Here is a 16,445-nt window from a genome sequence, read left to right on the forward strand (position 1 = left end):
AAGCAGCCAGAGGAGCAGGGAGCCAGGTGTCTTTTGTGGAGGTCACACTGGTGAGGACAGAGGCCTGCACCTAGTGAGATTGTGAGCACAGGTCTGCATGTGACCGGTCCAGAGGGTCCCTTTTCCGTTGGCGGGAGGAGGGGGATCTTCAGTTGGGTCCAGTTAGGAAAAGTTACTGTAGCAGCGGCTGGTGTCTCAGACGCTCAGTACTCATGGTCTGTGTGCTGGCCCTGATGTGCTGCCCGGGCCCTTTGCATTAGCAGAGGTGGTCAGTAGGTAGCCTTCCCTGCCAGCCCTCTAGGGCCCTCCCAGAGCTCCCTGGGGCTGTGGGGCTGTCGGGGGGCTGCCATCCTGGTTGCCTCCTCCTGCCCCCACTTGCCCCCACCCTCAAGCTCCCAAGAGTGAGCTCATAGGACATCCACAGCCAGACACTACCCCAGGTTCTGGGGGGCCCAACCAGCCTGCCCTCAGGCACCTGTGCCAGCCCCAGGAGTCAGGAAAAACTGCACGGGGCCCACTGTCTTGTGGGCACATTCCATGGGAGAGACGGCCCCATGGGTTCTTTAGGGTGAAGGCAGAGCCCCCTGCAGCCTGAGGAGCCACAAGGTGTGGGAGCCCCACCCCCAGCTGCCCCATCTGGCATGTTCTGGTTGGGGGCCTTGGCACATGCTGTCCCCACGTTTGGGCTTTCCTCCCAAAGTCACCACGTCCCTGTAGCCCGTGTCCCTCCCTGCACTCTCTTGGCACTCACAGGCCCACTCGGCGGTGCGAGGCACTTGCCCGTGCACTCCATGGCCTCTGGCTTCTCAGGCCACACCAGGGGCATGTCTGAGGTGAGGGTGGGGGCACCGGTGGGTGGCACTGTGGCTTTAAGGGTGGTGACATCACAAGGCCTTGGAAGTGGGTGCTGCGGAACCCCGCGGTGAGGGCTGTTTCTGTGGTCCGTGGGCTGTGGATTTCCACCTCCATGGGGCCACGGGCCCGCATGTGAGCACCGGGCGCCATGGCCGAGGGCAGCGAGCTGATGAACAGGCTCGTGAGCGAGAACGCGGACCTGAAGAAGCAGGTTCGGCTGCTGAAGGAAAACCAGATGCTGCGGCGGCTGCTCAATGAGAGCTGCCCGGACAGTTGCAGTCGTGGGGGCCGCGAGCCCCTCTTCCTCAAGGCCACCCCCTACCCCGAGACCTGCTCCCCCGGCAGCGGAGGTGAGGACAGCGGGCCCGGCCCGCCTCGTGCTGGGGCGGGGGGGAGTCGTGGGCAGCGGAGGCCCGGCCTGCTGGCAGGGTACTCCTGGGCACCCTTCCCCGCCCTCAGGTCTGAGGAAACCGAGACCGAGTTGCCCATTCTGCTGTGTGTCCTCAGGTAAAGCCCTTCTCTCAGGGCCATAGCGTCAGCACATGGAAAATGGTGTGGGGTGGGTGAGCCACGGGTGGCGCCAGGCAGCAGGAGGGCTGGGAGCTCCCAGGCTCCAGGTCCCCTGGGTCCTCCCAGCCGGCCGGCCCGGCCCGGCCCATGCGGGCAGCTTGCTCTGCTGTGGGCGCCTCTGTCCCCCTCCTGGGCCATGTAGCTGAGCCCAGCATCGGGGAGGTGCTGCCCCAGGGGACCCTGTAGAGTCCCTGCTGGGGTGAGAGGGTGGGACAGGTTCTCCTCACAGGAGTGTGGGGCCACGATCCCAATCACCACACAGGGTCCACTCCAACCTATGGCTTTTTACAGATAACTTCCTACAAAAGTAATGGCTTGTTTTAAAGGTTTTTGTGGAAAAATTCCCTTTCCATAACACGTGACTTGGGCTGTGGTTGATGGGTGTGACCTTGGTCTTTGGTGGGGTTGGTGGACAGTGGACAGAACCCCCGACTCTGCACTGTCTGAGGACTCCATGACCCATCAGCCCAGCTTCCCACTGCACGCGGTGGCCACTCACTGCCGGCCCAGCCTGCCCTTCCCTTGGTGCCGGCCCCTACACACCTGGCTGACTGCAGGAGACCCATTTCCTGCCTCTGACTTACCCCTGCCATGGCCTGGGGGGCCGGGTCAGCTGCTTGCTGAGGGGAAGCTCCAGGGACCTGTGTTTGGTGTGGTCACTTGCCGGAGTCCACTGAGGGCACTCGCCACTGTCCTCAGGGCGTGTGCACCTCTGAGCACGCACAGCACATAGGAGAAGAAGCGTTCTCTGCCCACCAGTGCTGCAGCAAGTCCACTGGGCCCCTACGTGGAGCTCGTGGGTGAAAAGCCCGTGAATGAGCACATGCCTGGTGTGCAAGGGCTCCATCGCAGCAGTGCAACACCTAGAGTCTTGGGGGACCTTGGAGAGGGAGCTCGGGCAGGCAGGGGCCCCTCGCAGGGTGTGGGCTCCAGGAGGGGCAGAGACTGCTGCTGATGGGGGTTGGGGGAAGCAGCATCCTCGGCTCAGCCAGCAAGGCCCTGGGTCTTGTACCCCCACCAGTGACCACTGAAGCCCCACAGGCTCATCCCAGGGCATTTGCTGGAGGGACTGGCGCTCTTGGTGCTGGGCCACGTGCAGCATCCTGCAAAGTATCAGTGCTGAGTTCACAGGCACTCGCAGCACTGTTGTGTTGTGGGGGCTGCAAAGGTGCTTGTCTCCAGGCCTAGCAATGCGTGGCCACCATCAGAGGGCTGTACACCTAGTGCTGCTTCCTTGTCTTTAACCCCAAGAGTTGAGTTAGGCCTGGCTGAGTCTTAGGGCCCACAGCCATCCATGAGGCCAGCCGTGGACAGCTCTGGGCCCGTCTTGCAAAGGAGGGGTGCGGACCCTTGCTCAAGTCATGCTGTCCCTGGAGGGACCTTTGTCAGGGTCTAAGTCAGGGCTGGTCTCCCCAACTGTTGCCAGGGCCTCTGCCCTTGGGCTGTCCCCAGCAAGCCCAAATCTTGCTAGACACCAATCTCAGGACCCTGGCCCAAGGCCACCAAGCCTTCCACGGAGAGCCTTGGGCCCAGTCACAGGGCATGGGCAAGGTCAGCGTGGGCCCCGGCTAGCCTTCGGCTTTGGGTCAGGTCTGCTGGGCAGCAGGGAGGGGGCCAGCTCAGCTCTGGACATGCACAGGAGGCCTGGACAAGGCCACCCTCCAAACCCTGCCACTCCATCGGGTAGGGTGTGGTACCCCCTTGAAGCTGTGGGGCAGGCACTGGGCTCGGGAGCAAGCCCGGGGCTTGAGGGCACTGCGTCCAGACCTGGCCTTGACCCACAAGCAGGTCATCCCCCGCAGGGCACAGCCTTGGCTTTAGGGACTAGAGTTTGGAAAACCAGCCTGAGTTCTAGCAGAAACAGAAGTTTATGAACAGAAGTGAACCACCACGCAGCACTGAGTCCCTCAGAGTCTGTGTTGAAATCAGGATAAATACCTATTTTTCTTACTTACTCAGTAGCATGTGCTTAGGTGAATGCATGGACACCACAGAGCACAGAACATTAAGGGCTTGGCCTGTGCTCCTGGCCCCTCCCCACAGGCAGCAGCATCACATTTTTCTTGGGTTTCTTTGGAACTTTTGATGGACATTCGTATGTGTGTCTGGGTATCTTTCTGGTTCACCTAAACAGATGGTGCTGTCCTGCAGCATGACTTCTCCCCATCACTGTCCATCTCGCTGCGATGCCCCATCAGTTCTCTCCTGTATATCTACCCCACGCACTTCAACACTGGCCCCCCTCAGCTGGGACCCGCCACGGGCAACACTGTTCCCAGTTCTCAGTGAGCACAGTCAGTGTTGCTGCGCCTCTGTGACCTTGTGCAGGAGAGATCCCTAAACGTGGTTCCTTGGGTCAGAGGCCACATGTATTTGAAACGTTTAAACAGCTAGCAGAGGAGGGGGCAGCATGCCATCATCTTCCCTCACTCACACCACGAACGTCCACAGCTGGCCCGGTAGACGAGCCGGAGAGGCCTCCCGTCAGGGTCTTCTTGGGGTGTTTCCCTCACTCAGTTTGCAAGCGAGTGACCAGAGGGAGTGCAGTCTCCCTCCCCGCCTCCTTGACGCCCCCACTGCTTGTTTCCTTCGGGATCTCGAAGAGCCACATCGCCACCTGGAGGACACCAGGGCCACCTGTGCGTGGCTCCTTCAGCTGTCCTCTTAGTCCTCGGTGGTGGCGGGGGTGGACTGTTGGGTGATTACCAGCACTCGTGAGTATTCTCTGTGCACAACTCTTGGTCGCTTTTTCCCTTTAACGTCATGACATAAGATTATTCCTGTGTTATCATAAATATATCTTAAAATAGCTGTGCAGGATTCCAGAGTCAGATGATCCACAATCTGGTGAATTCTCCTCATGTTTGAAATTAAAGTTCTTTTTTCCCCTTGATGTAAATAGACAACACAGCAAAAAGTTTTTTAAAAAATATTTTTATGTTTGTTTCGTTAGGATTTATTTATTTTTTATTTTTTTCCTTTTTGTCTTTTTTCGTGACCGGTAATGGGATCGCAACCCTCGGTGTCGTGGCCGCACCGCGCTCAACCAGTGAGCGGACTGGTCTCTATATGGGATCCGAACCCTCGGCGGGAGCACCGCCACCGTGCTCCCAAGCGCCACACTCTACCGAGTGCGCCACCGGGCCGGCCCAGGATTTATTTTTCTAAAAGTAGAATCACTGGTTCAGAAAGCAGGTGTAAATTTTCTTTTGGTACATTTTTCTATGGTGTTCTTACCTATTTATTCTTGCAAATATCCGTAGGATGATTCCATGCATTGCAATCATACTAAGCTATTCTGGCTCTTAAGTCTCTTTAGCTATTTCTCATATATATATCTTTCACATTTATTAATAAGTTTAACAAATTAATAACAATTCCTTGCACATTTTATGCTGTTTGTTGTGATAATGGATGAGATTTCTTTTTCCACTGTATTTTTGGAGTGATCACTGTTGATATGTAGGAAAGCTGTTGATTTGTAAATATTTGTCCTATATCCAGCTTTAATTTAGCTGTTTTTATTCTAAGTTTTCCAGTTTGTTCTTGTATGTTCTCTAAATCTACAATTGTGTTGTTTATAAATGATCATCTCAAGCGAGATAGACAGCACAGGTACTTCTCATTTCTGTCTTTGTCTTTGTTACTCAGAACTTTGGCTTTTGCCTTGACTATTTTGGGGCTTCCTCCAGGAGAAGTGGGAGAGGGTTTGGCCTATGCCCTGGTCCTTCTAGCAGGTGCGGGCAGTGACCAAAGGGCCCTGCTTCCTAGGGTGGGGAGGGGTGCACAGGCGAGGTGCTGTGGAAGAGCCTTCGAGTTCTTATTTGTGAGGACCAAAAAAAGTGAGAAACAGTTCATTTACTCAGTGTTTATGACCTGATTCTACACTGGGGGAGGGACATGTCTGTGAGGTATCACTAGGGGCTCGGCCACCAGGGTCTGCAACATGGCTGTCTCCTGCTGTGTCTGTTTGGATGGGGTCTGTGCAGTTATTTCTTGACTCTGCTTCTGTGTGAGCCTGGGCTATCACTTTGTTTCTGGGGATTGTCTTTGCAGGAATTTGATACCAGAGTGATGACAAATTTTTAACCTTCATTGAGCATCTTTCAGTTGTTTCCTGTGCCCCAACCTTGGTGGATGTGGCGGCTATGAATCGTTCGGGAACTTGAAAGAATTTGCCCACAGACCACCTGGACCTGCAGACCTATGGGGAATAATTATGTATTTTTAGATTCTTCTTCTTTGATTATTGGTTCATTTAGGTTTTCTACTTCTTATTGAGTCATTTAAAAATAATTTCCTAGAAGATCTCTCCTTTTATTGAAATTTTCAATTAATATACGATTGTACAGAATTTTTTTGTAATTTAAAAAGTATCTAGGGTGGGAGGCTGGCAGCTCTCAAGGACTGACTTAGCTCCCACACAGGCAGGAGGCAGGGCATATACTGACAGTTCTTTTTTTAAACTGTTATTTTTCTTGCAAAACATTTCTGGGAGCGGATTAGTTGTTTCTTGCTTAGGCACATTTTAAGATATAATTTTTTGATATAGCTCTTAAAAAACCCTATTTCTCAAATATATATTTGCTTTATTGCTAGGAGAATAAATTCATGACATGGGGGCAGAAAAGAATTTCATAAGCCATAGAAGGAATAGGTAAATTCAATTTGACCAGGGATTAGGGAAGTGAGACATGACTTTGTCAGCCTGGTCTGGGAACACCAGGCGCTGGTGAGGCTGCGGGATTGGGAGCTGCCGGTGGGCAAGGAACGGCTACCATGGAAAGTAAGGAAGGTTAACATACATATGAGGGTACTTCAAAAGTTCATGGAAAGGTTCTTATTATGTTTTAATTCTATTTTTTTAATGAACATTTTGAAGTGCGCTCGTACACCTGAGCCCAGGTGTGGGCTGCAGAGGAGGCTCTCACTGTGAACGATAAGGCCCATCCAGGCAGGCGATCACAGCTTTGCTTTTGCAATGAAACCTGGAAACAGCCCCATGTTCATCAATAGGCAACAGATAAAAAATCATTGAGTGTATACATGTGTGTGTGCTCATGTGCTAGAAACAGTTACATGAACGAGGTAGCTGCTAATGACTCAATGTGAGTAAACCTCAAAAAGATAATGCTGCAGCAAAAAGGTATGTTGCAGAATAAAACATATAGGATAATACCAATTATGTAAAATTCAAAAAGCATATAAAAGTCACTCTTTTGTGTGTGGTTGCACAGGTGGGTCGGAAGCACATGGAGGTGTGCACACTTGCTGTGCTGGTAAACAGAGGCAGGCGCTCCCTCGGGCAGGTGCGGGCACCACTTCCCCCATGCCATCACCGTCTCCTTCACTCGAGGCACAGGGGGCGGGGGGCGGGGGGTAGCAGGAGGGCTCTGAAGCCGGGATAAATGCTGCAGGTGTCAGAGCTGGTAGTTGGGTATGCGAATCGTTAGTGTATTCTCTGCACTAATCAGGGAAGTTTTAGGAGCATCAGCCTGACTTCTGGTCCCTTTCCTCCCCGCCCCAGGTCCAGATTTCACAAGGTACACTGGTGTCCCCGGCACGCCACCCCAGCTGCAGACGTCCTCCCTGGAGGACCTCCTGTGCTCACACGCCCCCCTCTCCAGCGAGGACGACGCCTCCCCGGGTTGCGCAACCTCCTCCCATGCACCCTTTAAGGCCTTCCTTGGCCCCCCAGAGCTGCACACCCCCCGAAGCACCGACAGGAAGCTGTCCCCAATCCTTAGCCCCTTGCAGGACCCGCTTACAGACAAGACCTTGCTGGAGGCCAGGGAGATGGTCCGGCCTAAGAAGGTGTGCTTCTCGGAGAGCAGCCTGCCCACTGGGGACAGGACCAGGAGGAGCTACTACCTCAATGGTATGACCGGGCACAGGGTGAGCACCAGGGTATGTGCTGCTGGCAGTGGGGGAGGCCATGTCTGGGGGCTCACCTTCTCCATCCTGCAACACAGAGTGGGCAGAGAAGAGCCAGCCTGGAGGCCAGGGTACAGGGCTGCGCCAGTTCTTTTAAAAAATTAAGTTGGTTATTTTCTTATTGAATGTACGAGTTCCTTATATCTTCTGGATATGAGTCCTTTCTTGGGTATATGTTTTGCAGATAAGGTCTCCTAGTCTGTGACTTTTCCATTTTCATAGTGTTTTTTTTTTTTTTTTTTTTTTTTTAAAAAGATGACCGGTAAGGGGATCTTAACCCTTGACTTGGTGTTGTCAGCACCACGCTCAGCCAGTGAGCGAACCGGCCATCCCTATATGGGATCCGAACCCGGGGCCTTGGTGTTATTAGCACCGCACTCTACCGAGTGAGCCACGGGCCGGCCCTCATAGTGTTTTTTGAAAAGCAAAACTGTTTAATTTGATGAAGTCCAGTTTACTGATTTTTTTCTTTTGTAGTTCATGCTTTTTGTGTCCAGTTTAAGAAATCTTTGCCAAACTCAAAGTCACAAAGATTCTCTTATATGTTGTAGAAGTTTTAAAGTTTTACGTTGTACATTTGGGCCTCCAATAAATCTCAGGTTAATTTTTGTGTGTGGTAAGAGGTTTGCCTATAGATGTCCACCTCTTCCACACCAAATGCTTGAACAGGTTATACTTTTCCCATTGAACAGCCTGGCATGTTTGTCATAAATCAATTGTTCGTCTATGTGGGAGTCTATTTCTGGGTGCTCCATGTGGCTCCATTGATCAGTCTGTCTATATTGATTCCAGTATGCACTGAATGGTTGCTATAGCTTTACAATAAGGCTGTAAATCAGGTGGTATGAGTTCTCCAGCTCTGTTCTTCTGTCTGCCTTTGTTCTGGCTGTTTTATTTATTGTTTGTTTGTTTGTTATCAGCAGCGGTCTGTGTTCTGGCTATTTTAGGTCCTTTACATTTCCATATGAATTTTAGAATTGCCTTGTCTATTTCTACAAAAGAGCTTGCTAGGGTTTTGATTGAGATTATCCAGGATTTACAGATCAATTAGATCAATTTTCAGAGGAAAGACACCTTAATAACATTGAATCTTCTAATGAACACTATGCAAGGGTAATTCAAAAAGTTCATGGAAAAATGGAAGTAAAAGACAATATGGGGTTAGCTGGTCAGCTCAGTTGTTTAGAGTGAGGTGTTGTAACACCAAGGTCGAGGGTTTGGATCCCTATTCTGGCCAGCTGCAAAAAAAAGACAATATGAATCTTTCCATGAGCTTTTTGAAGTACACTAGTATAACTCTGTTTATTTAGGTCTTCAGTTTTTCTCAGCAATGTTTTTATAGGTTTTTATGTATAAATCTTGCACATTTTAATCAAATTTACTCCTTAGTTTTTCATATTTTGCTGCTATAATAAAGTATTGTTTTTACCAGTATTAATTTCCGATGTTTTTTTCTAGTATATAGGAACACAGTTGATTTTTGTATATCGACCCCTGTGATGGTTAATTTTATGTGTCAACCTGCTGGGCCAGGGGGCATCCAGATATTTTGTTAAACATTATTCTGGTTTTCTGTGAGGGTCTTTTTCTATGAGATTAGCATTTAGATCAGTGGGCTGAATAAAGCAGATTGCCCTTCCTAATATAGGTGGGTTTCCTCCAGTCAGTTGAACAGAAAGGCTGACCATCCCCTGAGTAAGAGAAAATTCCTCCTGCCTGTCTGCCTTTGTAAATGAACTGAAACACTGGCTCTTCCTTGGTTTCTTGTCTTGGCCTTTGGGCAGGAACTACACCATAGGCTCTCCTGTGTCTCCAGTTTACTGACTGCAGATCCTGGAACTTGTCAGCCTCCATAATTTTGTGGGCCAATTTCTTATAACAAATATCTTTATACACACACACACAATCCTGTTGGTTCTGTTTTCTGGAGAACCCTAACTAATATAAGCTTACAGCCTGCAACCTTGCTAAACTTATTTATTTATTCTACTAGCTTTTTTTGTAGATTCCTTAGAATTTTCTACATAGATGATTGTATTGTTTGTGAATGAAGACAAGTTTGTTGTTTTATTTCTAATTTGTATGCCTTTTATTTCTTTTTCTTGTCTTGTTGCACTGGCTAGAACATCTAGAACAGTGTTGAATAGAAGTGGTGACAGTGGACATCCTTGTCTTTTCATGATTTGGAAGTAAGCTTTCAGTTTGTCACTATTAAGTGTGATGTTAGTGATGGTTTTTGTAGAATTCCTTCATCAGGTTGAAGAAGTTCCTTTTAATTTCTAGTTTGCTTATTTATCACAAATGGGTGTTGGATTTTATCAAATGCTTTTTCTGTATCTATTGAAATGAGCACTTGTTTTTCATTTGTTGTCTGTTAATATGGTAAATCACATTGATTTTTGAAAGGTAAACCAACCTTGCATTCCTGAAATAAACCCCATTTCATCATGATGTATTATACTTTTTTGTATTGTTGGATTTAATTTGCTAAAATTTTGTTAAGAATTTGTTCTGTCAATGAGGGATATTGTTCTGTAGTTTTCTCATAATGTCATTTTCTGGTTTTGGTATCAGGTTAATGTTGATCTCAAAGGATGAGGTTGAAAGTGTTCCTTCCTCTTTAATTATCTAGAAAAGTTTGTGTTGAATTGGTATTTATATCTTAAATGTTTGGTAGAATTCACCATTGAAATCACCTGAGCCTTGACTTTTCTCTGTAGAGATGTCCCCCGCCCAATCCTGTTTTATTGATACAAGTCTATTCAAATCGTCTATTTCTTCTTGACTGAGCTTTGGTAGTTTGCATATTTTAAGTAATTAGTCCATTTCATCTAGGTTGTCAAATTAATCAGCGTAAACTTATTCCTAATCTTTCTTTATTATCCTTTTACTGTCTGTAAGACCTGTGGTGGTGTCATCCCTAATTTATGATAGTGGTAATTTTTGTCTTCTTTCTCTTTTTTCCTAAATCTGGCTAGAGATTTATCAATTGCATTAATTTTTTTTCTTTGAAGAATAGGTTTTTGGTTGGATCTTGTAGGGCCCAGGTTGGGCTAGAAATGATTTCTAGAACATCTCAGTATAGCATGTTTCTTCTGCCTAATTAATGCTTTTGGGGGGGGGGTTGTGGAGATAGACTGATTCCTGATGAGAGAAATGCATTAACATGGAAGCAGGTGGGGTGGAGGGGGGTTGCACCCTACTCCTATGTGCCCCTTCTCTGCCCTAACATGCTTTTGTGCAGTGTAGATGGTTCTCAGCTTTAGTTCCTGGGTACCTGCTGCGGCCTTGCAAAGTGATTGGGAAATAAATACACTGAAAACTATAAAACATTGCTGAAAGAAATTGAAGGAGACCAAAATCTATAGAAAACATCTCCTGTTCATAGATTAGAAGACCTTGTACTGTTCAATAATCAATAATCAAAATCCCAGCAGGCTTCTTTGCAGAAATTGACAAGGTGAACCTTAAATTTATGTGGAAATGCAAAGGATCCAGAATAGGTAAAACAATGTTGAAAAAGGACAACAAAACTGGAGAACTCACACTTCCCAACTTCAAAACTTACTGTAGAACTATGACATACAGATCAGTGGAACAGAATTGAGAATCCAGAAATGAGCCCATACAGTTATAGTGTGATGTTTGACAAAGATGCCCAGGCAATCTGATGGAACAGGAATAGTTTTTGATACATGGTGCTGGGACAGTGGATGCAAAGGAATGAAGCTGGCCCCTACCTCACATCACATGCAAAAATTACTCCAAATGAACCAAAGATCTAAGAGTTCTAAAAGAGCCAAAACCATAAAACTCTTAGAAAAAAACCCAGGGTTAAATCTTCATGACCTTGTATTTGGCAATGGATTCTTAGATATTATAGCAAAAGCATGAGCAACAAAAGAAAAATGGATAAATTGGACTTTATCGAAAGTAAAAACCTTCTGTGCCTCAAAGGACAGTATCAAGAGAATGGAAAGTCAACCTAGAGAATGGGAAAATTATTTGTAAATCAAGAATTTAACACGGGGCTAGTATTTAGAATGTATAAGAACTCTTACAACTCAGCAATAAAAAGACAAACAATTCAGTTTAAAATGGGCAAAGGACTAGAATAGACTTTCTCCAGAGAAGATACACAAATGACCAACAAGCACATGAACAGATGCTCACCATCTTAGTCATCAGAGACATGCACATCACAAGCATGCTGTGACCACTTCACACCCACTAGGATGGCTAGAACGATCAAGATGGACAGTAGTAAGTGTGAGCTGGAGGAACTGGAACCCTTGGGCACTGCTGATGAGAATGTAAAATGGCACAGCCACTTTGAGAAACAGTTTGGTGGCTCCTCAATAAGTAAAATGTAGAGTTTGCATGTGACCTGGCAATTTCACTCCTAGACATATACCAGAGGAACAGAAACAGGTCCACACAAACACTTTTACATGGATGTTCATGGCAGCATTATTCATGGTAGCCCCAAAGCAGAAACAACCCAAGTGCACTAACTAATGAATGTATAAACAGAATGTGGTATATTCATACCATGGAATATTACTCAGTCACAAACAGTAATGAAGCCCTGGCACATGCTTCTACAGGGATGGACCTTGAAAACACTGTGTTGAGTGGACCCAGACACAAAAGACCACGTGTTGAGTGATTTTGTTTACATGAAATGCCCGGAATAGACAAATCCACCATGACAGAAGGTAGACTGGTGAGGGCCGGGGGAGGGAGAAGAGTGGAAAGTGACTGTTGTAAGAGCAGGTTGGTGCTTTGGTGAGGACGGTGCTCTAGAATCAGACAGCGCTTTGGTGCAGCACTCTGCGAATATAGTAAAAACTGCTGAATTGTCTGCTTTAAAAGGGTGAATTTTATAGTATGTGAATTACATTCTAATAAAAAGTCTTTAAGTGACTGGGGAAGGAGTGTGCCTCCCAAGCCTCAGTTTCCACACCTGTGATGGGGTCCGAGGCTCCCTTCAAAGGGTCATCGTGAGGATGAGTCTTGTCACAGAAGGACCAGAAAATGCTCCTGAAGGGAGGAAACAGATGCCAAGGGTGGTTCCCAGTGACCTGGGTCGCTCACCGCCCCCTGAGGGGCTCCCAGTACCCATCTCGCCATGCTACCTGGAGTCTCATGCTCAGGGCTGCAGGAGGGATTTCACCAGGAGAGTCTCCCTTTCTTCTTGACTGGAAAGAGCCAAGGTCATGGAGGATGCCAAAGGTCATTGCCTCCCTCTGGGCTGTGGCCCAGATCTCCTACAGCAGGAGGGTGCTGGAGGAACGTGATGCTGCAGGCTCCCTATCCAGAGCCTGGGCATCTGTGCAGGAGAGTGGGTGCTGTCGTCCTGACACCAGAGAGCACCCAGCCCCTCTGTCCCTGGCCAGGCAGGGGCACATTCCATATAGTGCACTTTGGGGAATGACAGCGCAGATGTGCTACCTTTGGCAGGACCTGGTCCCGGTTCTCCTGTCTGTCCAGGCTCCCTCCTGGGTGTTTCACTTGCCACTGTAGGAAGCAGCCATGTTCACATGCACAGCTCATTTGCTGGAGCATGGGCTGCCCTGGTCACTGTGGGTCCAGCCCCTGGCATAGGGCCTGGCTCCTCCTCGACAAATGCTGGTGTGGGGTGAACAACCTTCCAGAGAAGAGGATGGAACTGAAGAGGCTGAACAGCTGCCTGAGGTCATGGCAGAACCTGGCCTGCAGCAGCCCAAAGACCCCCAGTGTCACAGAGAACAGGCAGTGTGGGTGGGTGGTGTCAGAGCCAGCGCTCTGCATGGCGCGGGGTGTTCTGAGTGTGGGCACTGAGATTCTTCGGGTAGACACAGGTGTCTGTAGGTAACAGGACCTGCCATGCGCTGTGCCCCTCCCTGGCACAGTCCCATTGCCCATTCTCGAGCTGCCACGCCCGTCACACCTGGCAGGACCCCACCCGGCGGACACCGTAGGAGGGGTAGGATCATGGATCGTGTTTGGAAAAGTTCTGGGGGCTGTGGAAAGGTTTAGAAATGGGCACTTAGAAATGTCTCCCATGGGATGAAAGAGCAGGACTTGGCAGGGATGAGCCTGAGCAGGCGCAGGCTGGGGGAGCCGTGTGCTCCCATCCTGTGCTGTCCCAGGTTCCTCAGCCCACGAGGTTTGGGTGGAGTCACCCGGAGAGAGAGGGTGGGGTGAGGGGCCACGTGGTCCCTGGCCCCCAAGCGTCCAGAGCGAATTGCTAGTCTGCTGAGCCTGAGGCAGGTCTTTTCTCACTGTGAGTTCTCTCAAGTTCAGACATATCTTATTCTCAACTGTTCTGAAGGACATTGATGTGTCTGTTGTCCAATGAATGTCTGTGAGGACCTCAGGGGCACCCTGGGGGATTCGGAAGCAGGTGTTTTCGGGGGTTGGTCAGCCTGTCAGGAGTAATGCGGGGAAATAATTCAAAATAGAAGCTCCTGCCAGCCCAGCAATCCTCTCCACAGATGTGGAAAGAGAGTTTTATGACTAAATAAATGTTAGCTTGAGATGCCTGCAGGCTGCCAAGGCAGAAAGAATCCCCCTTCTTCTCACCAGGCAGAGGCGACCTCTCCTGTTTCCAGCCCAACCCATCCACCCGGTCACAGGCGGGTACCTCTGTGACCAGTGGGGTCGCGCCTTGAGCCAGGCACCAAACATTCCTTGCCAGAAACAGGCCAGAGGCTCACCCCACTTTTAACAAGGTTTATTTCATCTCAAAGGTACAGAGAGAGGAGCTGCGGTCACAAGTTTCCCTGAGAAACACCCCAAGAACAGGGAGAAGGGGAGAGTTGTCTTTCCTGTCAGTACCAAAGAATTCAGTTTTCTTTCAGATTCGTATTTACCTTGAGAGTGGAGGTGGGAGGGGGAGCTGCCCCCGTCAGCATCAGTGGGTGTGGACGAGGGGCCCCAGGGCCTTGCTGTAGACCCTGCTCACTAAACGGATGCTGGAGGGCTGGCAGGGGATGGCAGCTGCCCTTGGCCGGGACCCGGGACGGTGCCTGCCTCACCCCCCCACCCCCACGCAGAGATCCAGAGCTTCAGCAGCGTGGAGAAGGATGGCCGCATCGTCGGGGAGATCGCCTTCCAGCTGGACCGGCGCATCCTGGCCTACGTCTTCCCGGGTGTGACACGGCTCTATGGCTTCACGGTGTCCAACATCCCCGAGAAGATCAAGCAGGTGCTTTCCCGCCACGGAACCCCCTTGCTGCCCCAGGGAAAGGTCTGCTGCTGCTCTATCCCCCAGCTCAGGCCTGGGCGCGGCCGTGGACTGGTCCCGCCTGAGGGGTGTCTGTGGCCACATTCATTGGGTTAGTAGATTTGCTGCCGTGGGCGTCTTTGCAGGTGCCTGTCTCTGCTTTGTGGCTGGGACAGACTCAGGAGTGGCTCCCAGGCAAAGCTTCTTGAGCACTTGTGTGACTCGGTCCTCCTGGGGTGCCAGAGGTGGAGAGGTTCCCACTCTGTTCCTGACGTTGTCGCTGGAAAGGAAACTGTGTGGGGGGGGGCAGTTCTGGGCCTCAATTTCCCCATCTGAGCTGACCCCGTGGGGTCGCACAGAGCTGCCTGGTGCTGCAGTGCGGCCTCCATCCCACACCCCCACGCGCTGTGCCCCCAGACCTCAGTCAAGTCCCTGGACGGCTCCATAGATGAGAAGAAGCTGCGTGAGCTGACGCACCGCTACCTGACACTGATGGCACGGCTGGAGAAGCTGGGCTACAACCGGGATGTGCACCCTGTGTTCAGCGAGTTCCTCATCAACACCTATGGCATCCTGAAGCAACGGCCTGATCTGCGTGCCAACCCTCTGCACAGCAGCCCGGCTGCCCTGCGCAAGCTTGTCATCGACATCGTGCCCCCCAAGTTCCTGGGTGACTCACTGCTGCTGCTCAACTGCCTGTGTGATCTCTCCAAGGAGGACAGCAAGCCGCTCTTCGCCTGGTAGTGCCCACGCCCCAGCACCTGCCACCACCTTTCCTGCAATAAATGTGTTTGTTCCAAACCTGGGGGCCGCAGTGCCTCCTGCGTGTCCCTCTCAGAGAGGGAAGGGCTGTGTCTGCCCGGACGGCGCCCACCCCCGCCAGGTGGGCACTGCACAGCGCCAGAGAGCAGGGGCCTCTCACGGACCAGGGCATGAGGCACCACACCTGCCCCCGCACCTGCCCATCCGTGCCCCAGCAGCCCCGCAGCCCATACCTGCAATGCACTTGTTGCACTTAATTAAACTCATCTGTTTACTGTTTACCTTTACCTCTGGCTCTTTGAGGGCGTGAAGGGCGCCTTGGGCATGCTTGGCCTGCCAGGTGCCCATCAGTGTCTGTGGAGGGAAGCCTGGAAAGAGCCCCCCCACAAGGGTGGGGCTGTGGCTCAGGCAGGGCACACGACCCCCACTCCCAGGAATTCCACCTGCCCAGCCTCCAATCCCAAGGACTCTGAGCCCAACTGCCTGGCCCCCAACCCCAAGGACTCTGAGCCACCTGCCTTCCCCGTCAGTGGCTCTGGGCACCATCCTTGGGAGTCAGTCTCTCCCCTGAAAGGACCAGCAAGCCATGTCCCAGTTTGGGTTTGCCCAAATGCAGAGCTTGAGGCAAGGATTTGGGTGCAGGCAGCACAGCCCTGGACTCTGCAGGGCCCCATGCAAAATGGAAACAAGTCCCTTGTTCCAAAGTGAAGGATTTCAAGACAGTGATGGCAACTTGTTAAACTGAGCACAGGGTGTGCGACTGGGTAGGTTGTCAGCCCCAGGACAGGCCGCTTATTTGGGAAGTGATTTCAGGAAGCAGGAGCAGCCCAGAGAGGGGGAGCTAGGGAATTTATCCATCAATTCCCACCTCAGGCAGCGAGAGGATGGAGCCATCAGTGAATTGACGGGGGCTGGGGGATGGGGGTATACCCAGAACCAAGGCCCTGGAATGTCGTGGCATTCACCATATTCAGCAGGAGACCAGGACTCGCACTGTGCAGGTGGCTGCATCAATAGCTCAGAGCCAGACTAGCGAGCTGGGCACCTGGGGGACCCCACTTTGGCAGTAGCTATGTCCAGCTCTGCCGGCTCCTGCTGGGTGCAGGTGGAGCTG

At 50.6% G+C, this 16,445-nt stretch overlaps 1 protein-coding gene across 1 annotated transcript; it reads left to right on the forward strand.

The window, feature by feature from the left end:
* Positions 1 to 1,003: 1,003 nt before the first annotated feature.
* Positions 1,004 to 15,610, forward strand: LOC103594729 (speriolin-like protein). The gene is made up of 4 exons (XM_008577984.1): positions 1,004 to 1,205; positions 6,953 to 7,303; positions 14,400 to 14,551; positions 14,987 to 15,610. Exons 1-4 carry the CDS (start codon positions 1,004 to 1,006, stop codon positions 15,311 to 15,313), a joined length of 1,032 nt encoding a protein of 343 aa, XP_008576206.1. The 3' UTR covers positions 15,314 to 15,610.
* Positions 15,611 to 16,445: the final 835 nt, after the last annotated feature.

This window comes from Galeopterus variegatus, unplaced genomic scaffold (assembly GCF_000696425.1).
Source record: "Galeopterus variegatus unplaced genomic scaffold, G_variegatus-3.0.2 Scaffold1614, whole genome shotgun sequence".
NCBI lineage: Eukaryota > Metazoa > Chordata > Mammalia > Dermoptera > Cynocephalidae > Galeopterus > Galeopterus variegatus.